The 23,825-nt window shown below is 49.5% G+C and overlaps 1 protein-coding gene across 1 annotated transcript; it reads right to left on the bottom strand.

Moving 5' to 3' along the window:
* Positions 1–6,267: 6,267 nt before the first annotated feature.
* On the bottom strand, positions 6,268–23,532 carry LOC142586133 (uncharacterized). The gene is made up of 4 exons (XM_075697386.1): positions 23,377–23,532; positions 13,640–13,793; positions 11,192–11,409; positions 6,268–6,345 (listed from the first exon to the last, which is right to left on the bottom strand). Exons 1-4 carry the CDS (start codon positions 23,455–23,457, stop codon positions 6,268–6,270), a joined length of 531 nt encoding a protein of 176 aa, XP_075553501.1. The 5' UTR covers positions 23,458–23,532.
* Between the last annotated feature and the right edge of the window lie 293 nt (positions 23,533–23,825).

The following is a 23,825-nucleotide window of genomic DNA, read 5'->3' as shown; positions in this document are numbered from 1 at the left end:
CTTAACACAACCGTTTGTTGCACCGCCAAATCCAATCCTTCCATCGCACCCGATCACCAGCTAGCACGGGGCCGTGGGGTACGCCCGACAATCGCCCCTTATGCTTCTTTTGTGGAATGCTTGCTCACGTGGCACGGCACTGTCGCCGTCGCTTATGGCTTCAAGGTAATGACCAACCTGTCCGCTTCTATGTTTCGTCAGCTTCGTCCTTCTCGCCACCAAATACGAGCAACGTCATTCCTTCTGCCAGTGATCGTCGCTCGCCATCTCCTCGTCGCCCCTCACTTTCCCTCATGCGGCGGCGTTCGGCCCCATGGGAGCAGGAAAACTAGCTACTGCAGTTCAAGAGACCAAGTAAAGCCTCGCTCTCTTCCGACGAATGCAATCGAATTATCTGTAGACGGAGTCATCACACTGGCATTAGTCCACACAGGCGCCGCCGTTTCAGTAGTTACGGAAGACCTTTGCCGCAAGCTTCGAAAAGTAATGAGGCCCTTATCTGCGCTGTCACTCCGGACAGCAAGCTTAGAGAGCATTATCCCTCTTGACGCATGTACCACCCCCATCGTCATTCAAGGATACACGTATACTGTCGAGTTCGTCGTCCTCTCATCATCGTCATCTTCGGGTCATCTTCTGGTAGGAGTTCCTTTCCGATCATCAGGCCGTCATTGATTTTTCTCGCGCCGAAAATGAATTTTCTCCGCTTCCCGATACCCGTTTACATGACCTTGATGATTTTGGTGACAAACTAGCCATTACAGAATACACCATGATCTCTCCGCACTCTTATGTGATTGCGAATGACTTCTCTACTTTCGTCACTGAGACTACTGGCCTGTTTGTCCCATCGCACATTTTTTGTTTGCCGGCGAAGTTCCCTTCCCTTCGCTATCCTAACTATCAGCGGTGGCTGCACGCGACTGCTCATTTCCAACGCTAAGGCAACGCCCCTCGTCTTACGTCGTGGCGAGAGCTTTTGATGTCTTCAGGCTGTCAACTCCGTAACCATCTTTGAAGCACCTCTTGACAACACCTGTTCAGACGTGAACTCTTTGACTTATAGGTTGCCTTGTTCCCAGCCTACGCAAGACGTCTTCCATAGCTCACTAGATGCGCTCCTGAGCCCTACGCAGCGTTCGCAGCTTGTCAGCCTTCTACTGAAATACCAATTTACGTTCGACTGTCAACCAGCCCCACTAGGCCGCACATCGACTATACGTCACGAGATCGACACCGGCACCCACGCACCACTACGCCAGAGGCCTTAGCGTGTATCACCCGCGCAGCGCCGTGTTATTGAAAACCACGTAAGCGAAATGCTTGAGCGGGGAGTGGTTCAATCCTCTAATAGTCCCTTGGCGTCACCTGTAGTCCTGGTTAAGAAAAAAATGGCTCAATTTCATTTTGCGTCGACTACCGCCGTCTTAATAAGATAACTCTCAAATACGTCTACCCTATGCCGCGCATCGACGATGCTCTGGATTGTTTGCAAGGCGCAGTGTATTTTTCTCTGCTGGATTTATGCTCAGTCTATTGGCAAGTGCCTATTCATCCTGCCGATCGCCCGAAGACAGCCTTCGTGACCCCAGACGGCCTATTTAAATTCAACGTTATGCCGTTTGAGCTTTGCAACACCCCTGTTACATTCGAACGAATGATGGACAAATCTCCTTCGTGGGCTAAAATGGAAGACGTGGCCATGTTACCTTGACGATGTCGTCTTCTTTTGCCCAGATTTTCCCACACATCTGTACCGTCTCGTACATGTCCTGTAGTGCATCACCGAAGCAGACCTCCAGCGAAATTTGAAGAAATGTCGCTTTGGAGCCAAGCAGTTTGCAAACTCGGACACGTCGTATCGAAAGATGGCATACTACCTGATGCTTCCAAACTTCGCGCCGTCGCCGAATTCCCGATACCCACGCCGCTGAAGGAACGTCGGACCTTTTTCGGGCTCTGCTTCTACTTTGGTCGTTTTATGCGGAATTTCGCTTCTATCATTGCTCCCTTGACTCAGCTGCTTCACGGCGATACACGACTTTCTACTTGGGTGACAGCTTGCGACAATGCTTTTGAAATAATTCGGCGTTTGCTCACTTCGCCTCCCGTACTGCACCTTTCCGACCCCATGGCCCCCACGGAAGCACACACCGACGCAAGCGGCGTAGGACTTGGTGCCGTGCTTGCACACCAAAAAGTGGGCATGATGAATACGTAGTGGCCTACACAAGTCTAACACTAACGAAAGCGGAATCCAACTATTCCGTCACCGAAAAGGACTACCCGGCTATCATCTAGCCCCTTGGCAAATTCCGACCCTACCTGTATGGCCGCACCTTCGACGTCGTTACCTGTCATCATGCTCTATGTAGGTTATCGACATTAAAAGATCCCTGTGGCCGCCTTGCGCGAAGGGCTATACGGTTACAAGACTTCGACATACGCGTCATTTACGGGTCGGGCCGTAAACACACCGACGAAGATGTCCTCCCTCGATCGCCCACACCAAGTGACATGACTCGCATTTCAGTCATCAAATCGGCGTTTTCGTCGCCTGTTCACGTCAACATGACTGTGGAGCAACGCAAAGATCCCTGGATTGTGGCACTTATGGATTGCATTTGTGACAATTCAACAACACGCCCTTCACGCGCTATCCGCCAAAAAGCTTCTCATTTTGAGTTGCGGGTGGCGTTCTCTACCGTCTAAATTACGCTTCCGATGGTCGTCCCCCGCCATGTGCGCAGAGATGTATGCTCCGCTCTCCATTCAGGCCGACAATGCGCTCATGCCGGCCTGTTCTAGACTTGCGCCATGCTACGCTCCCGCTTTTATTGGCGTGGCATCCATACTTTTGTGCGAAAGTACATTTGCTCGTGCACAGCCTGCCAACGACGCAAGCTTCCTGCCCCTCGTCCTTTTGGTCCTTTGCAGCCCATTCCTTGTCCGTCCCAACTATTCGACCACGTCGGCATCAATCTCTACGCTCCTTTTCCCTACACATCAGGTGGCAATCGCTGAATTATTGTCGGTGTCGACCACTTCACCGGCTATGCCGAAACTACGGCACTGCAAACAGCGGCAGTCCGCGACATTGCGTCCTTCCTCCTGCATCACTTCACACTGCGAAATGGGGCGCCGCGGGAACTTCCAAGTGACAGGGCGTGCGTTTCTTTCCGAAGTTCTTAACGCCCTTCTGAGCGCGTGCCATACCGTCCATCGCACCACAACAGCTTATCATCCGCAAACTAAAGGCACAAAAGAACAGTTCAATCGTACTTTGGGCGACATGCTTTCTATGTACATTACATCGGATCATAGCAACTGGGACCTTGTTTTGCCATGCATTACGTACGCCTATAACACCACTTCACAGGCCACACAGAGATTTTCGCTATTATTTCTCGTGTATGGCCGTGAGCCTACCTGTACGGTCGACACAATTCTCCCCTACCGGCCTGACCCCTCAAAAGGGACGCCTCTGTCTGAAGCCTCCAAGTATGCCGAGGAATGCCGTCAGCTCGCCCGTTCGTTCACAGCGGAAGACCAGTCTCCAAAAATACCCCGCGATAATGACCGACCGCCCTGCACCTAGCAGCCGGGCTCACTAGTCTGGCTGTGGATACCTTCAAGCACCCCTGGGCTATCCTCTAAACTCCTCGCTCAATACGACAGCCCGTACTGCGTCCTACAATAGACGACGCCAGTCAACGTCGTCCAGCCGCTAATGAGATCTACTGACTTGAGGCGTCACGGATGTGAGACAATGCATGTCCACAGGCTTAAACCCTATTGCGACCCCCTTGTCCTCGCTTCTCCTTGAGCCGCCAGGTCCTGCTGCTCTAGAGGGCAGTTCTAGCGAAGAAGACTGACGCGCTCTATGGAGGCACTACCATCATCGGCCCGCCGACGAATAGGCGCTCGCGCTCTCGGTGTCCGACGCTCGACTGGGCCGGTCGCGTTTCTGAGTGCTGATTAAACGGCGTTACAATATATATATTGACGCAAGGCGATTTCAAATTACGCGCCAGCCGTCTCCTGCGTCCGTCCAGCTTCTTACTGCTACCTGCGAAAGATAGCGGCAGTGAAGCGGGCAACACGGGCCCGCAAGGCACGCGCAATCGGAGCAACGTGCCATCAGCGCGGGACATGAGAAAAGAAGAAGAGGAGCGGGTCTCTTGCGGAAAACGGCTGTGGACGTTCTAGTGAGGCTCTCGTTTAGCTGCTTGTCGGGCACAAGTTCGCCCAGGGTGAAGTTATTAAAGCACCGTCACTCAAACTGTGCGTTACAAATCTGGTGGAGGTGCCGGGGTATGTTTTCAAGCCCTTCTCAAGTTAGAGAAAGGAGCCCGGACTCACGGCGACTCGGACCCATCGAGTTGACTCCTGTTCACCAACGCTGCAGTCGTCGCCTACGTGGTGAGCCCCCCGAGTTTTCCCCTTTACCGGATTCGATCGGAGCATCAGCATCTGCTAGCGGAAACGCTACCGAGATGGCAACTCAAGCCACGCCAACTCACATCGTGGTGAGCTCGCCAATGACGCCAGAGCCTTTCCACGGCGGCACATTTGAAGACGCCGAGGACTGGCTGGAACGCTTTGAGCGCGTCGCTGAGTTCAATGGATGGAATGGAGAGCGCAAGCTACGAAATGTTTACTTCGCGTTAGAGGACAGCGCTCGAACGTGGTTTGAAAACCACGAAGCGACATTTGTATCATGGGATGCTTTCCGACGGGAGTTGCTGGCGACTTACCCGAGTACCGACCGCAAGGAGAGGGCCGAAGCTGCCCTGCAAGCAAGAAACCAGCGGAATAACGAAAGCGTGGCCATGTATGTAGAAGACATGTCCCGCCTATTCCGCCGAGCTGATCCGAACATGAGCGAGGACAAGAAACTATGCCATCTAATGCGGGGCGTAAAACAGGAACTGTTTGCAGGGTTGGTTCGGAGCCCACCGCGCACCGTTGCTGAGTTTCGTTCAGAGGCGACAACAATGGAAAGCACGTTGCAACAGCGATCAAGGATGTACAACCGGGAGATGAACATCACCTCTGTAGACGCAGTTCCAGCCGTCTTTGGAAACAGCGTGGAGATCATACGGGAGCTCGTGCGATCTGTAGTGCGAGAAGAGCTCCAGAGGCTACGGCTTGACCAGAGCACTCTAACGCCCTCTTCGCTGGCAGACCTGGTTCGTGAAGAGGTCAGACAGGCTGTCCAGGAACCACAGCTCAGTGCGCAGCCCCAAGTGCCACTACTGCGCCAACCGAGCCTCTCATATGCCTATGTGCTGAGGCAAACTCCCGGACGTGCTGAGCCCCAAGCGCCACTACTGCGCCAACCGAGCGTCTCATATGCCGATGTGCTGCGGCAAACTCCCGGACGTGCTGACGTCGCCGCCACTTCCTCAATCAATAGCTCGATGCCTCGAGCTACGCTGCCGCCACCCGAGAGAAGATTCAGGAAGGCTGATGTATGGCGCACTCCTGACCGAATACCCCTCTGCTACCACTGTGGGGAGGCTGGCCACCTGTACAGAATGTGCCACTATCGCCAGGCAGGGCTTCGTGGCTTTCCGGTGAACGCCCCTTGCCCCCGAAATGGTGAGCGTCCATTTGAAATCGAAGAGTATCTGTCCACTCGTCAGAGCTCCCCATACATCTACCAGCAACACCAACCTCGATCAACAGTGCCGTTGAGGCATCGGTCACCGAGCCCTCGCCCGTCTTCAAGCTCCCCAAGACGCCGTTCACAGAGCCCGCGTCGGGAAAACTAGAGTCAGCGACCTCAGGAGGTAAGGTCGCTGCCAACGCGAAAAGACAAGAACCTCCATCGATGACTCCGAGCGACGACGAGGGACTCAGAAACCAGTGCCATCAGAGCGACGTTGGTTCCGATTTACGCGTGTTTGTTGACGGTTACGAAGTGAACGCGTTAGTGGATACAGGTGCAGATTACTCGGTAATAAGTAATGAGCTTGCCAGGAAGCTGAAGAAAGTGCTGACAGCATAGAAAGGACCACAAGTTCGCACCGCAGGAGGACACCTCATCGACCCCACGGGCAAGTGCACGGCTAGAATAGGAATACGAGGCTTCACGTACGTCGCTAGCTTTATCGTCCTTCCCGAGTGCTCAAGAGACTTGATTATTGGCATGGACTTCTTGCAGGATAATGGCGCTGTAATCAACCTGCCGGAATCATGTGTTTCCTTTTCAACAAAGCACGCTATCGCAGCATTCAACACTGAAGAAAAATTCGACGCCCTTTACATTGCCGATGACGACGTGATGCTTCCTCCTAGATCCAGCGTAGCCGTCGCAGTTAGAAGCGACGCGTTCAGTGACTGCGAAGGAATTGCAGACAGCAACACCAGACTCCTACTCGAAAAAGCGATCTGCGTGGCAAGAGGGCTTGTTCAGCTGCGTGGTGGATGTGCCAACGTTTTCCTCACTAATTTTGGAAATGAGGTGCAACATGTCGCGAAGGGAACCGTTATTGCCAGCCTTAATAACTTCGTCCAAGTTACAGACCTGAGCATCCCAGAGATTTCAACATCGAAATTCCAAGATACGGATTCTGTCCTTGCAGCCATCGACATCGAACCAGGTCTATCGCCCAGACAGAAGGAGCAAATAGAAGCACTCGTAAGAGAGTTCGCCGAATGTTTTTCAATGTCATCCAAAGTCCGGCGGACATCTATTGCCAAACATCGGATAATTGTCGACGAATCAGTGAGGCCTATTTGCCAGCATCCCTACCGAGTGTCACCAAAAGAGAGAGAAGCTATAGGAAGTCAAGTTAAGGAAATGCTGGAAGACGATGTAATTCAGCCGTCGGCAAGTCCGTGGGCGTCGCCTGTGGTACTTGTAAAGAAAAAGGACCAGACTATGCGCTTCTGCATTGATTATCGGAAGCTGAACGCCGTCACAAAGCGGGATGTGTACCCACTTCCAAGAATCGACGACACTCTAGATAGACTACGAGATGCCAAATTCTTTTCCTCCCTGGACCTCAAAAGCGGCTACTGGCAGATAGAAGTGGACAAACGAGATCGTGAAAAGACGGCATTTGTGACGCCAGACGGACTATATGAGTTCAAAGTTCTTCCATTCAGCCTTTGTTCCGCACCTGCCACGTTTCAGCGGATGATGGACACTGTGCTCACCGGTCTGAAATGGCAAACCTGTCTCGTTTATCTTGATGATGTCGTGGTTTTTTCTATCACCTTCGAGCAGCATGTAGAACGACTGCGGGCTGTGATGAAAGCTATTAGATCAGCAGGTCTGACGATAAAACCGCAGAAATGTCATTTCGGCTTTCGCGAGCTTCTTTTCCTCGGCCATGTCGTCAGTTCAGAAGGCATTCGCCCGGACCCTGAGAAGACTGCGGCCGTGGAGAAATTTCCCAAACCAACTGATAAAAAGGCTGTTAGGCGATTCTTAGGACTTTGCGCCTACTACAGACGCTTCCTCAAAAATTTTTCAAGGATCGCCGAACCACTAACGCGGCTAACAAAGGAAGACGCGCCTTTCGTCTGGTTGAATGAGCAAGAGAATGCTTTCAATGAGCTCCGAAAGCGTCTTCAGAACCACCCAGTTCTTGCTCATTTCGACGAGGAAGCCGAAACTGATATTCACACAGACGCAAGCAATTTAGGACTCGGTGCCGTCCTCATTCAGTGCCAAAAGGGAGAGGAACGAGTCATTGCGTATGCTAGTCGAACACTTTCGAAGGCTGAAGTGAACTACTCAGCGACAGCAAAAGAATGCCTCGCGGTGATATGGGCCATCAGCAAGTTTAGACCATACTTATATGGCCGACCCTTCCGAGCTATCAGCGACCACCATTCATTGTGCTGGCTGGCGAATCTCAAAGACCCATCTGGACGGCTAGCAAGATGGAGTCTACGGCTGCAGGAATACGATATAACTGTCGTATACAAGTCCGGTCGCAAGCACTGTGATGCTGATTGCTTGTCACGTGCACCGATTGAATACACGGAATCTACGCTTAGGGAAAATGAACAGGATTGCCCGTTCCTAGGAGCTGTGACAACATCGCAAATGGCTCAGCATCAGCGATCCGACGGGGATTTACGCCTGCTCATTGATTATCTAGAAGGACCCCCTGTTGACATACCACGAGCTTTTGTCCGCAGCTTGTCGTCGTTCGTCCTGAGAAACAATGTCCTATACAAAAGAAATTTTGAACATAGTGCAGAGACTTTTCTGCTCGTCGTACCTTCAAAGTTACGACTCGAGATATTGGAAGCATGCCACGACGACCCATCAGCAGGGCATTTAGGAGTGAGCAGAACATTCGCACGCATCCGCATGAAGTATTACTGGCCAAAGTTATTGAACTCTGTGCAAAACTACGTGAGAACCTGCCGGGACTGCCAAAGACGTAAAATACCACCATTCAGGACAGCAGGCCTCCTACAACCGATACAGCCACCGGAAACTCCATTCGCACAAGTGGGAATGGACTTACTTGGCCCCTTTCCCACATCGTCATCGGGAAATCGTTGGATCGTAGTTGCAACTGACTACCTAACTCGATATGCCGAGACAGGGTCTCTTGCCAAAGGAACGGCCAGTGAAGTAGCAGAATTTTTCGTCACTAACATAGTACTACGGCATGGCGCTCCTAAAGTTCTCATCACGGACCGAGGAACCATTTTTACTGCCCATTTGACACAGTCCATCATGAAATTGACGCACACCAGTCACCGAAAAACCACCCCATATCATCCGCAGACAAATGGACTGACTGAACGACTGAACAGAACGCTGACTGATATGTTGTCAATATACGTGGACATGGAGCACCGGACATGGGACAGGATACTACCGTACGTCACGTTTGCGTACAATACCGCTGTGCAAGAGACGACTCAAATGACACCTTTCCAACTCGTGTTTGGCCGGACCGTCACCACAACCCTAGATGCAATGCTACCAGTAGATGAGACCTTCGAAAATGACAATGACGTCAGCGACTTCACACAAAGAGCTGAAGAAGCACGGCAGCTGGCGCGACACCGCATTCAGCAGCAGCAACAAACCGACGCGGACCGATACAACTTGCGACGAAGAGACGTCCAGTATGCACCTGGAGACAAAGTATGGGTGTGGACTCCCGTACGGATGCGCGGCCTATCAGAGAAGCTTCTTCGTCGTTATTTTGGCCCGTATAGGATAATTCGCCGAATCAGTCTATTGAACAACGAAGTTGCTCCAGAAGGTCAAGTAACCTCATCACGACGGCGGCATCGAACAGAAATCGTTCATGTCGTCCGAATGAAACCGTACTACGACAGGCAATCACTACTTCCGCCTACAAACATTGAGAATTCCTGACAGTCTACAAAATACCGCCTTCTGTATGCGCATCGGGACGATGCACTCTTGGAAGGGGGACAATGACGCAAGGCGATTTCAAATTACGCGCCAGCCGCCTCCTGCGTCCGTTCAGCTTCTTACTGCTACCTGCGAAAGATAGCGGCAGTGAAGCGGGCAACACGGGCCCGCAAGGCACGCGCAATCGGAGCAACGTGCCATCAGCGCGGGACACGAGAAAAGAAGAAGAGGAGCGGGTGTCTTGCGGAAAACGGCTGTGGACGTTCTAGTGAGGCTCTCGTTTAGCTGCTTGTCGGGCACAAGTTCGCCCAGGGTGAAGTGATTAAAGTACCGTCACTCAAACTGTGCGTTACAATATATATATATATATATATATATATATATATATATATATATATATATATATATATATATATATATATATATATATATATATATATATATATATATATACTACATTTGTTATATACTAAAATATTGCTATACAACAGTTAGTATTGAGCAAGCGCGCGTGTTTTGTTGCAAACCGTATGTATTGTGTCTTGGTTTTGCTGACTAGACGCTGATTAGCTTTAATTCACTTCGATAACGTCCTCAGATCACTGTTTTCTGCTCCTACATAGTTGTTGTCCACGTAATGAATACGCTCCTCAGCTTAGAGAAAATGAAGGTCGCAAATCTATCTTAGAAATCCAAACCAACGCAGGATAGAGCCCTGTGTTACTCCGCCGTTTGTTAGTGGTCGCGTCGATTTACTTCCACAAGACGAACACATATTCCGGTCAATTAGTTAAAATTTTGTTAACAACAGTAGAGTTCCCCAAATAGCATAACACGGAAGTTTTCATTACAGGACGTCATGATTTAGCAAATCGAACAGTTCATTCGAATTTACGGAAAGGCCCATTGCCAGAAGCTTCTTCCCCATGTGATATTTTCTTTTCCGTAAGGTTAACCAAAGCGAGCTCAGTTGAAATTCTCTTCATGTAACTGTATTGCTCTGTGCTGTATAATTTATGTTTAATTAAATTCGTCGAAGTGACAGTAGAACGCTTTCTCTGGAACTTTTGCTAACGGAGAACATAACGAAATAGGAAGATAATTTTGTAGATTCAGTACGCTTCCTTGTTTTATAAATTGACACTAGTTTAGAAACATTTGCATACAACTTAATTGCGCAGTGCATAAATATATGTAAATAGTTATTTGGCATATCGGACCACAAATGCACATAAAGCACTTTCGCAGTGGTACTGGGAAAGCGTCATATCGTAATGATTTGGTATTCTTTACCGACATTATGTCTGTTATGTTATTATGTACAGCTGCTTAGGCTGTATTTTTGTGGCACAATTTCGAAGCGCGCGGTAATGATATTGAGCAGCGCACTTAGTGAAAAAATAACTTGTCATGATAACCTATTGATAATAATCACACAATACCAATTTCTGCCGCTGTTTACTTTCGGTGAAGAAAGGATTTCGGCTCCAACTTCGTATTTATTACAGTGCGAGATAACATAAGGTCCCGTAAACTATAGATGTCAGTCTGGCTACACTTGTAATCGGTATGATTGATCAAATTAAGCAAGTTCTCTAAATATGGTGATAAATAGCATAATAGGGGTATTGTTTTTTGTAAAGGTGCATAAATGGGAACCATAGGAGCAATTAAATCAGTCCTTTTCAATATGCGTGGCCCACTGAAGTGGGAGTTTTAATTTCTTACTTTTTCACGTGAAATATATCTCAAATTTCTTACGTTCCGCTGTAATTCAACAGAACCCTTGTTCGTGAGGAGGCTGCAGTGAACAGAAATGTAATTTACTTGCAGGTAGCGCGTAGCCACGGTGTTCTTAAGAGCATAGACTTTGAGACTAGGTCTCGAGGCGATGTCTTTCAGAGTGTTGACCCTGTCTGGCTCGGACTTGACCATAAGGCAGGCACGCATCTGGCCAGCGAACGCGTTCATCAGCACAACGATGGCGAGCCACCACACGACGCTGACGATCCGCAGAAACGTGCTTTCTGGCATTCTTGCCGACGCTGGAAGGGATGAACACAAGAGATTAGAATCCTCCCTTAGCTGCGCAGGTTGTCATCGTGTGCGGGCCAAAACGACCGCTGTGCACGTCCCCAAGTAGTGCCTGAAGCAGGCCTAATGTTGGCCCTATGTGATGTAATATTATTGGATGTCGTGCCACAGTAACCTCATTGCACCAATAGAAAATTGGCCAACCCCGTGTGTACTGTATGAGAGTGCTCCTCGGGGCCAATGAGTCATTTAAACAAACAAGGAAGGGGCACCTTAAGCACTGACTGCATTTCCACACACACACACACACACACACACACACACACACATATATATATATATATATATATATATATATATATATATATATATATATATATGTTAAAAGTTGTACTATGCACTCGCGCAAGTTGAAGACGGATATCTCGAATCTCTTACTGCCCAAATTAGTAGCTGGCAAAATCCCTTGCTGTGCATACAAAACTCACTGGCTCTGACTCATAAATTTGACTATATCCCCTTATGTGCTTATTAAAGGGACGCTTTATTTGCCTCTTCCTTCAAATTTCCTACTGCTGCTGCTGCTGTCGCGCACACTGGGACAGGGGTTGGGGGGTTCTGAGCGTGTATATAGATGCTAGGCACGAGTAAGAGAGGAAAGGCGACCGCAGAAACTCGTTTTCACCTCACCGCATTGAATGTGCACGATACTCTATGGGGCTTCCTGGCCGTCGCCACATTATCCGCTTGAAAGCTGTACTCTCGTATTTATCCATGACTCCCCTCAGAAGCATTGCAGAAACTGCGGCGCTTCCCTATTTACCAACGTGCGAGGCCAGAGCGGACACAGATAAAACTGTAAGGAGGAGAAGAGGAGATGGAGACGGAGGAGAATAGGTAGTTCCTATACGAGAAAGAGGGGGAGGTGAGGCGAAAAGACAACGAAAGCCCACTGCTATACGACAGTGAGTGCGGGGACACAGGATATGCTTATGTTCAAGGTGCAGTACAATACGTTGCTACTATTTCTTAAATATAAATGCCAAGTAAATATGTCAAACGCGCAACTTCTTCAGGGCGTGCAGAAGCAGAGCCTCATTAATTAAAGTGCACCGCAGGGTCCAGCAGACACTACGGAAGCGGTCGATCGTCAAATCAACACTTCTGCGCCCGCCGCGTTAGCTCTGGGGCTATGGCATTGCTAGAGGTCGCGGATTTGATCCCAATCGCGGCAGCCGCATTTCGACGGCGGTGAAATAGAAAACGCACGTGCAATTAGATTTTGGGACACGCTAAAGGACATCGAGGTGTCAAAATTAATCCGGAGTCTGGCACTAAGGCGTGCCTCATAATCTGAGTGTGGTTTTCGCACGTACAGCCCCATAATCCAATTCAAGTTGAATACTTCTTCCACAATGCGATGTGTCATGCGAGGCAATGACCATGTTCAACCCTCTCAAAGGTTGGAAAATATGTCACGCAACAACGCCTCGAGCAAACACCTCTGCCTGTGTGTTCTGTGTACTACGCAGACAAACAGCAGTGGTACGCGCAAGGTACGGTTTAACATCAACTCACCAATGTCGTGTTGGCCTAACATTGAAGAAATTAAGCTTTAGCCGTCAACACGACCACTAATTATCGGCAGTCAAAGTATCCAGCACGGAAAGCTTCGCTTACATCGATTCGCACTGTGTGTGGGATGCGCATAATTTTTAGAATTGAATTTGTAAAATCTTTGGTATCGGTCATATATGCATTACAATTTCTCGCGCAAATATTGTACGCCTCTTTGAGTAATTTGGCTGAATGAGTGGAAATGTGTAATCCGCCATCGTGAAATAAAGGAAAACTACAACATATCAAGACTAAGGAAAAGCCTCCCTTTATGAGATTAACTATACAAAAAGAGAACTGACAATGACGTCAGTCTAGACGCTATCTCAGCAATCCTGTATGTCCGTATCACATTGCAACCTGCAAATTCTTCTCCGAATAATTGCCTGCCTGCGCCCATCACCATAATCGCTCCTACTTTCCGTGCAAAAATAAGGGTGTTCCTTCCAAAATATGGCCTTAGAGTTCTGTATTGCCCGTGCATATTCATTTTTGAACATAAGTATAATTTAGCGAAGTTATCTTGCTTTTACAAATAATTTCGTCCCGCCTTTTTAACCTCTTCGTAGCAACAGGGACTTTGAGATAAAATAAAGACGCTGATCATTTATCGAGTGAACGCACCTTCGCAAAACATATTCTCGAAGAGCATCCAGAAATGATGGTTCCACATCCCGAGAACCGAAGCACTTTGCCGTCGTAACTTGCGTGAAATGAAGTCCAGGAAGGTGAGAACGATGCTCAGAAAAACCAGGAAAAAGAGAAGCAGTGCCCATACCTGCAGGACGAGCATGGACATAGAGTAAAAATAAAGAACAAAGACGTGGTGGCGCGAACCGCACGTCATTACATTCTCCAGCCCAATTTAAGTGCTCAAAGTAAGTGTTATTTGCGTAACACAAGTGCACCATTAAGTAGGCGTAAAGTTGCTGTTGGGCTATTTCAGAAAATATATAAATGAAATGATGATCGTCATAGAGCGAAGACTTCTAAAGGTCCCTCCAAAGCAGTGACATCCAATATTAGCAACACACGCTGCGTATTGGTTTAAGTTGGCTCCCCTGTACATAGAAGTGACACTTGATACTGTCAGGTGGTAGTGACGGTTGAGGACACAACAATGAAAGTGTGAATGGCGAAACTAACTTTATTGGGAGAACCTCTCCCCAGAAAAACAGGCTGCGCTCAATCCTCCACGAAATCGGCGAAAACAGTGGGCGATTGTCGGAAATCTGATTAGCGGGTCAAGCACGTCGGCTTTTGTGCATCAATCGAATGTTCCAGAGTGATCACTGGCACCCGCGTCTCTTCCACAAAGTTCTACACTATTCGCGTCGCTCATACATGCAATCAGATTACACAACGTTCAGTGATAGACGTCGGATGGAACCATCGATAACATTCTACAAACTTTCGATACATGCAGGCGCGTCCTTCACTGTGCGATAACATTTGTTAGGCGGTCAAACGTAGTCGCCCCATAAAGATAAACAAGTACACGCGTCAATACAGAATTTTCACAACGCTTCAGACGCGAAACTGCACCTCTGCTTAAAATCCAAATTAATGTTCACCGTGATAATTAGTATCCCCTTGAGCAATTATGAAAGCTATAAGGCCAGGAGGAAGATCAGGTATGCAAGGCGAAGAAACCACCAGAGCGGGCTACGACCATATTCGCGAAGAGAAAAGAATGTCAGGTGTACACTCTTACTACCCTTACATTTAGCTTGCCGCTATAGGTGAAAAATATATGCAACTGTTTTTCACTTACCTAAGGAAAAAGGTGTTACAGACAAAATTTTAAAAAATGTATAGCGTGGCTTCGTTACATCTATATTTTTTACGCTTCACATAACCACATCGTTAAATACAAGGAACCGTTTCAGTGAAATAGACGCGGCTATACGCAGCTGTTGGAGAGATTTGAAAAATTTACATGAAACATTGTCTTACAGGGAATTGACATCTGGGCTTGATTAAGAATTTAGTGCCAGTGTCGCATGGTAATTTGCCTTCATTGATTGCGTACTCCTCCTGTATTATTTTCCTCTTCATGTCATCTCATAGACCTCATTTGAAGTTTCGCGGCCGTAATTCAGAAAACAATGTGACTGTGCGCGCGTCAGATAAATACCTTGGCGTGACTGTTGAAAAGATTGGCTTACGGCGATAGTGTCCCCTTGTCGGTGATCTTTGCGTTTATTCCGTTACCGAGGTTCTCGCTCTTTACACCTACGTCACCTGGTTCTTCCGACCCGAATAGGTCGTACCGCCAGTGGTCCGTGTGGAAGTTGCGCAGTAGCTCTTCTTGGTCGAGCCTCATCGTCCTACGCGTGATCGAGTTGTGTCGTTCGAGAAGCGACGTATGGAGATAAAGGATCTCTCTTGTCTTGAGAATGCTGTCGCTAAAACCTCTTGTTGGCTCCATCCTACAAATATTTTACTTATCGTTCGTCCCTCCTGCAAAGTGTTGATTATTTTAATGCGTAGGCATTCCGCGGCTCACACTGGAACACAGTGTATGCGTGCATCTGTATTCTCTCTCTCTCTCTCTCTCTCTATATATATATATATATATATATATATATATATATATATATATATATATATATAGAGAGAGAGAGAGAGAGAGAGAGAGAGAGAGAGAGAGAGAGATAGAATACAGATGCACGCATACACTTGTTATGCCACCATGACCGGTGGCATGGCGGGCGGCGCCCGTACCACGGCCAGTAGCGACGCCTGCCTGGCCTGGTGCGTGACCATCTCGGTGGCGCGAGCTGGCTGTTCTGGCGTTCGCCCAGGAGCGTTTACGCCGGCTCCCCTGTGACTGTCATCGGGTAGGGTATGTGACACGGGGACGGAGCAGTCTCCTACACGCTACTGAAGCTCCCGCCGTCAACGTTGGAGAAGGGACCTGCCTGCGCGGTTACTGCACCAACGCGATGCAGTACTCCATAAAAGCGATAAGTTGCGAAGCACGGGCATCACGCGTGGCTCCAAACCGGGCGATGTGCACACGTCGAGAGAGTTGGAGGCGTCGCAGACTGACAACGACTAGACCGTTGACTACAAGGGCACCGCGTAGACACGCAAATGTGAGTTGTCGAAGAAAACGGCTCCGAATAACCGCTCCTCTGGTAGCGAAGGTGGTAAAGCAGAGCGGCGTATCGTCCTCGTCCGAGCACGACAAGGGCGAAGTCTCGGAATCTGGAGGCAGTTCCTCGGCACCGGCCGGCGCCAGCAGTAGCGAAGTCGACGATGATGACGATTCCGAAGGAGTTCTACGATGGCTGCAACGCGAACCTCACGGGCATATGAGGTCACTTGCCAACGCCACTGGAAGAGGCGCCGTTCGACCAACGATCATCATCATCATCTGCGATCTTCCCCTCCTGCTAACTGCGTAGTGTGGTGCAGTGTGGACTCTGTACGGTGCAATGACAGTGAGCGCGTGGTATCTACTTCCGGCAAACATGCTGCGTGCACGCTTCCTCCTTGAAAAAGGTCATGGAGGAAGACTGGACCAGGTATGCCTTCGGGAATGGTTTAGGGCCTTCTGGATCCTGGAAGACCGCGACAACTTGCAGGCTACACTATCTGGTCGGCCACATTTTCGCGAAGCGTACGTCCTGGAGGCCAGTCAGGTTTAGGGCCTTCGGGTTCCTGGAAGGCTTTTGTGACTCAGAGGTTACCTGGTCTGTCTATCCTTGTTGGGGGCAACAGTCTGCATTGTTTGCCCACCAGCGGTGGCTGGAAGCCGCATCGGGCCAGTTCCATCATCGCCTCCACAGAGGGAAGGGCAGTATCCGAACTCGGGCATCAGCGTCAGAAGTCGAAGAAATGGAAGACAATGTGACTCGTGGATGCGAGCGCTGGTTCGAGGTTCAGCTGGGCGCTCTTGGGCGCGGCCGGCCAAGACTGCGGTTCGCTGGCGTACACCGAGCGACTGTGCCGCTCCCACATTATATATATATATATATATATATATATATATATATATATATATATATATATATATATATATATATATATATATATATATATATATATATATACTGTCACGAGGTGTGGCACAGCAAGGGGAGAAGAGAACGAGGTTCGTCTGGGCATCGCGCGTCAATGGTTACGTTTCTCAAAGTACAAACGCATGGATCCCCATTCAGCGTGTATATTTCAGCAGGGTATACGCGACAATTTGGTATAGGTGCTGGGTACACACAACTTATGCAGGAGACCCCATTGGACAGCAGGAACCTCGCACAATTGGAGTTGACTCCAGTTCACCGTCCAAGCCGGCGAATCCGAGGCCTCGTCCCAGGATTTGCAAACCTCCAGCAAGAAGTGATGACTACGACCACTGCGACTTCTACGGAAGGGTGACACCGTCTTACCTAACGCGGCTGAACGCCCAAGTGCCGACGGCTTTCATGGCGACACATTTGAAGACGTGGAAGACTGGCTGGCGGAGTTCGAGCGCGTGGCTGCGTTTACCGAGTGGGACAGCAACGCCAAACTCAGGAACGTCTACTTCAGCCTCCAGGATGGTGCTCGTACATGGTTTATGAACCGCGAACGTGTCCTGTCATCCTGGCCTGAATTCCAGCGCAAGCTACTGGATACTTACTCCAGCCCTGATCACCGGGAAAAAGCGGAGCGAGCCCTTCAGTCACGCGTCCAAAAGCCCAGCGAGAGCGTCACGATGTACGTGGAGGACCAGACGCATCTCTTTCAGCGTGCCGATCCGAGCATGTTGGAAGAGAATAAGCTGCGTCATCTGATGAGAGGCGTAAAGGAACAGCTCTTTGGCGGTCTTGTTCGGAATACGCCCAATACTGTCGCGGAGTTCCTCGCCGAAGCCAGCGCAAGGGAGAAGACGCTTCCGCAACGGTCGAACATGTACAACCGACAAGTAAATTCCGCCTGCACTCCGGATACGCTGGTAGGCTTCGGGTGCGACGTCACCTTGCTTTGCGAGCTGATTCGCTGAGTGGTCCGCTTCCTCGCCAGCGTCGTACGCAACGAGGTACAGCAAGCACTGCAGGCATCTTTTTCCAGCAGTGAAGCACCACCTCTGCCAAGCTAATCCCGGCGCAAGACTTACGCAGAAACATTACTGAACCCCGCCCAAGCTTTCGCACGTACTTATGTTCCATCACCTGTCGCGTTTCAATCGGCACAAGCCGCTCCGACAACTCCGCTACCATACTTCGACGACCGCCGAACATCCGCGAGGAAATCAGAGGTTTGGCGAGCACCTGACCGACGACCGCTATGCTGCCACTGCGCTCAAGCTCGTCATGTGTATCGGGAGTGCCCGTATTGATGACTCGGCCTGCAGGGTTTTTCTATCGATTCGCCTCGACCTAGGTTTCGCCAGAGGCCTCCCGATATCGCAGAATTCATCGAACAGCAGCGCAGGCCTGGCACATCGCAGCGGCAGTCACGCTCACTCTCACCGCGGCGATATTTCCCTGCTCGTAATACCACCTCGAGGACGACGCAAGGGAAATAACTAAGTCGACGCCGGGAGAACTGATGTCAGCGACCTTCCGAGGCGGAGCCGCTGATACTAGACGCGCTAAAGACTTCGTATCACGCCGACTGCTGAACAACAAGAACACGACGATGCCAGAACCAGTTCCCGGGAACAAGATTTCACTGGACATACCTGTATTGATCGACGGGGGAAAAATGAGTCCTCTTGTACATACTGGCGCCGATTACTCTATTCTTTGTGGCAAACTGGCGAGCGTTCTGAAAAAGTTACGTTGCCTTGGAACGGGGCACCAGTTCGTACGGCAGGTGGCCACGTCCTCACACCGCTTGGCTTGTGCACGGCGAGAGTATAAATTCGTGGTGCTGCTCATCTCACCACTTGTCTGGTTCTACGCGATTGTTCCCGCGATTTAATTCTTGGGATGGACTTTCTCCGGGAATATGGCGCCATTATTGACCACCGCGAGCGCTCCATCACTTTCTCGACGCAAAGGGCAGCAACACAGACTGACGCCATAGGACACAGATCCGCACTTCGCGTTTCGGACGACCGCATCATGATACCGCCGCGTGCGAGTGTTATGGTTCCCGTAAAGTTCGACGACCTACAAGACGATGAAGCCTTTATAGAAGGCAACATTTCTATGTTGCTGAAACAAGGTATTTCTGTAGCTCGAAGCTTTATGGAACTTCGTGATAGCCAGACAACGGTCCTTGTTACGAAGTTTACCTTTGAGCATCGGCACGTTTCTCGTGGCACTGCCGTCGCCTACGCCAAACTATCAACGAACATTGTCGAGTGCTTTGCTGCTGAAGTGAACACAGACGACGGTTCGATCAGAGACATCGATGTAACCTACGAGCTTACGGACGACCAAAAGAGCGCACTGCAGGAATTCTTGAGCGAATTCCGTGCGTGCTTGACTCGGTCTACTAAGGTGGGCCAAACGCCAATCACGAAGCACCGAATAACGACATGCGCCGACGAACGCCCCCTCAAACAGCCTTATCGTGTCTCGCAGAAAGAACGTGAGGCAATTCAAGCCCTAGTCAACGAGATGCTAGATGATATCATTCAGCCTTTGTACACTCCGCAGTCATCCCCGGTCGTTTTGGTCAAGAAAAAACACGGACCGCTTCGTTTCTGAGTTGACGCTCCAAAGCTAAAACCCGGTAGGGTCGCCGATGAATGGGTGGATTATCGCCTGTATGTAGACGATGTTTGAGAAGTGACGTCTGGCCTACGGTTCGGTTGGTGAGGTCTAATATATCCTTGTAGGAAAGCAATAGACTGCAGAGCTGTTCAGCCTCCGCCGGTATGAGATTCGGGGCGATCATTTTCGCAATGTCGTTGTCAGTAGATTTGGCAGACCACAAAGGCTCACAGGAAGTGTCCATAGCAAAAGTATCAACGCAACTAACTTCTAAAGCAGTGATTTTAACCAGGGTGATATGTTGAGGCAGAATTTGCTTAGCGAGCCCGAAATTCACAACAGGGAGGTACGTGCGATTTTCTGTGACCCTTAGTATTGTATGTGGGACAGTAATGCTGTGGGTCCGAACGATGGCGGTTATGGGAGCGGAGATGTTCTCACCATCGCGAACTGGCGTCGAAGGCGACATTTCAATGTATGTCAATACCTATGGTAGAATGTGAGCAAAATCAGTCATTCACAGCCGAATTTCATGTGTTGTTGGAGGGACGTCCAGTAGAGAGAGGTCAAGACGCACAGCACTTGAGCTAGAATTGATGAGCGCTGAGTGGGCGGAGAGGAAGTGTAGGCCTAGGATGAGGTAATGGGGGCATTGGTCAAGCACAGTAAAAAGGACTACACTATGGCGGCCTGAAATGCTCACACGTGCAGTACATATTCCGACCACCGTCACCATGCTACCGCCGGCGATCCGTACGAATCGGGTAAAGCCATGCGTAACAATATTCTTGAAATGGCGGCATAGGCGGCTGGTCGTAATCGATATGTGTGCTGCGGTATCTATGAGGGCTTTGACGGGTGTGCCATCAACTTGGACATCAAGAATGTTATGTCTCGGTAACAGCGTCAAATGAGGATTTTGCGGCGAATCCGACATTGCAGCAGGACCTCAAGATGCCGCATTGCCTAGTCTTCCTGCTGGGACGGTCCTGGGTAGGTCGGCGACGGTGAGCGGTGAAGCTGCGGTGGACGGCGCTAGCGACGTTGGGGCGAGGGCGAGCGAGCATAGCGGGGAGTCGAGCTAGTGGCATTGGAAGCGTCGTAGAAGCGACGGGGTGAAGGACTTCGGCGCGAACTTGAATTCCAGAAGGTGTTTTGAGGAGGGGATGGTGGACGGCTCCGGCAGTGATAGGAAACGTGATCGATTCGACCGCAGCAGAAGCAGATCGGTCTGTCGTCAGGTGTACGCCAGTCCGAGAGTCCCTGGTAGTGTAGGTAGTGTCCTATGCCTCGGACTGCGATAGGACCGAGGCATAGGAGCAGGGCGGGTGTCAGGGCGACTCAAGAAGCAGGCGCTGGGAAGAACCATATTAGCGATTTCCTTGCGAACCACGGAGTGGATTAGCGATATCGTCTAAGCAGTGTTGTTCCGCGACGTCTGTTGAGGCGAGACAGGAAACGCTGCCTCGAGTTCGCGGCGTATATTTCGGGTCACATTTTCACTCAGTGGCGGCAAGCTAGATTGGTCGGTGGGTTAGGCACGGGAAGACGTCGCTGTAGAATTTGTAAGCAGTATAAACTGATGGTATACACGCTGACTCTTCGCCTGTTCGCAACGGCAGCATTCTTTCATAAGGCGTCGACAATCGATAAGTTTCTCATCACCAGAAGGTTGAATGTGCTGTCCGCGAAGGCTTTGATAATGTATCCAACCTTGTCCGCCTCTGGCATGGACGTGTCGATATTATGACAGAGGGCTAGAACGTCCTGAATCTAGGTGACATACGACTCGGTATCAGTTTGGGCACGCGTGCTGAGTTGCTTGATGGCTATTTCTCTGGGTCCGGTCGGATTGCCAAAAACGTCGGACAGTTTTTGTTTGAACAAGTCCCATCTGGTTAGCTCTTCCTCATTTGTGTAGAACCACGTTCGCGGTGTTCCCTCGAGGTAGAACACGACATTGGCCAGCATTGTGGTCGGGTCCCACTTTCTTACTTTGCATACGCGCTCATACATTTTCAGCCATCCTTCTGCGTCAAGACCATTGAGGCCGGTCAATTTCCGGGGTCTTGCGGCTGAGGTAGAGCAATGTACTAAGTATGCGTAGTCGGCATTGGACTTCAGATGCGGTGCCTTCCACTGGAAGCATGGCCCCAGGCTGAGTACGACGTCCGCTGCGGAGCTCCGTGGTGAAAACTCGTACCCCGCACGTCCACTAATATGTCAAGCGTGTAAAACTATTTACACGGTGTATTTACAAAGCAGTTGTAAATAGCAGCCGAGAATCCCGAGAGGCTGTTGCCACTTCGTCGTCTTCACCGCCGACGACCTGTTTGTCTTTTCCCGCCATAACAATATCTTGTAATGTGGCTTCGCTGCGTAGGCAACTGTGCCGGCGGTCAGCGTATTTGCACAATTGCTCGTGAGATGGCTCGAGTACTGCGCTGTTAAGGCCACCCAACAGTTAGGTTATTCGTGTGCCAAAGAAAGTAAGTAACCTCTTTGTTTTTTAGCTTGGGGTCAGAGCCATGCCTGGTCGTCTGGCACACTGGTCGACACGCTTGGCGCGACTGTACCGAGAAAGGCTTCGCATCGGGAAATCGGGGTGGACGAACACGTTTTTTTCATCGCTTCGCCATTCGCATGACCGAGCACGCAAACGGTTAGGCATTGGTGTCCACTATGAAAATGCACACGCTCGCTCAATATCCTATAGCGGTGAGTCGGACTTCCTTCATTCGTCCATGCCCATCGGCATCTTCTATTCAGCTAGCTCGCATTGGTGCACGATAGGTGCAATAAATGCGCGTTTCGATGTTCGCACTACTGTAGGAGCCAGCGCTGTCTAGCTCCCACTCGACGGACTAGCTCAAACTGGTCGACTGACCGATAAGTGCAGCTAAGACTGCTGGACTCTAAGACATAGTGGATCACGCACTACACGCCGGACGAGCTACCTGCGCTCGTGTGCTCTTTTCTATACAGTATACTGCTTCTCTCTGTCGTATGGTGAGTAACAGAATAAGCGTGGTTTCAACTGGGTAGAATTGCGGGAAACGCACTCCAGATAAATGTTGCTATTGTGAGGAACACTGTTCCGGAGAGCGGTGAATAATATATTGCAGCACAGTTTTATATGTATTTTTGTGAATTCAAAATAAAAAAAATAGTATGTTGGATATAATTTCATATATTTTCCGATGTAATGTGGAATGCATTTCTAGCTATGTCAGCGAAACATATTTTTAAAGCTTTTGCTCCTATAGATAAAACTCAAGTGGAACGAGATCAAGATTGTGTTAAAATTTAGTGCAGGTAAAGTCTGAGGCTCCTGTCGGGTGTTGAGCAGTTCTTGAGACTAGTCATACCTGCCACAGAGGATTACCAGAAGATGTATATGGCTCCCCCGAACAAAATGTAAGCTTCCCGGAAAATTCTTCCGTATTATAATGAAGACAATGACACAGTATCAGGAGATCCTAAAACATCAACGACAAGTGCGCAGCTAAAACACAAAGCTTGGTGATCTCGGCATCGCTACTTGTTAAAATGACACACACATCATTTAGAGTAGGATAATTGATCGCTTGTATGGAGTGGGAGTATAGTCTGTCTTGAAACAATAGAAATGCGGTGAAATTATGATGTTTTTGCAAGTGCTCACAGCCGTCGCGTTGCGTGAGTAAACTTATTGTTGCCACTTACTTGGGGATCGAAGGTGAGCAGGTAACCAGCAACATTGGTTTCACGGGTACGATTACGACCTGCCAAAATGTTCACAGGCATGATCGTAAAGTACGTTGTTGCGTCCGCCAAAATGTCACGGTCGGCAGCCCGGGCCACGCCTGGGAGTGTTATCTCGATCACCTGGATGAACATTCAATTGCTTCGTACTCTTATTTGCATATTCTGAAGAATTGAGAAATGCGTCATGTACATCTTCAATCATTAGATGACGTACTGGCGGCTTGACTAATATCTCGAATTATTTATTAATGAACGGCGTAAGTTAATGAAGGAGAAAATATCGTACAAGTGCAACCTACTGTAGAGCAATACAGTTGCGATATATAAATCAATTTGTTGATTTGCCAGCCAACTAGTTGGCGAAGTGCAGAGGTTGAGAAATGCCGAGGCAGCGACAGGACAGCTTC

This window comes from Dermacentor variabilis, chromosome 6, assembly GCF_050947875.1.
Source record: "Dermacentor variabilis isolate Ectoservices chromosome 6, ASM5094787v1, whole genome shotgun sequence".
Classification (NCBI taxonomy): Eukaryota; Metazoa; Arthropoda; class Arachnida; order Ixodida; family Ixodidae; genus Dermacentor; species Dermacentor variabilis.
The sequence above is the reverse complement of the archived record's forward strand: the minus strand, read 5'-3'. Positions and strand labels throughout refer to the sequence as shown.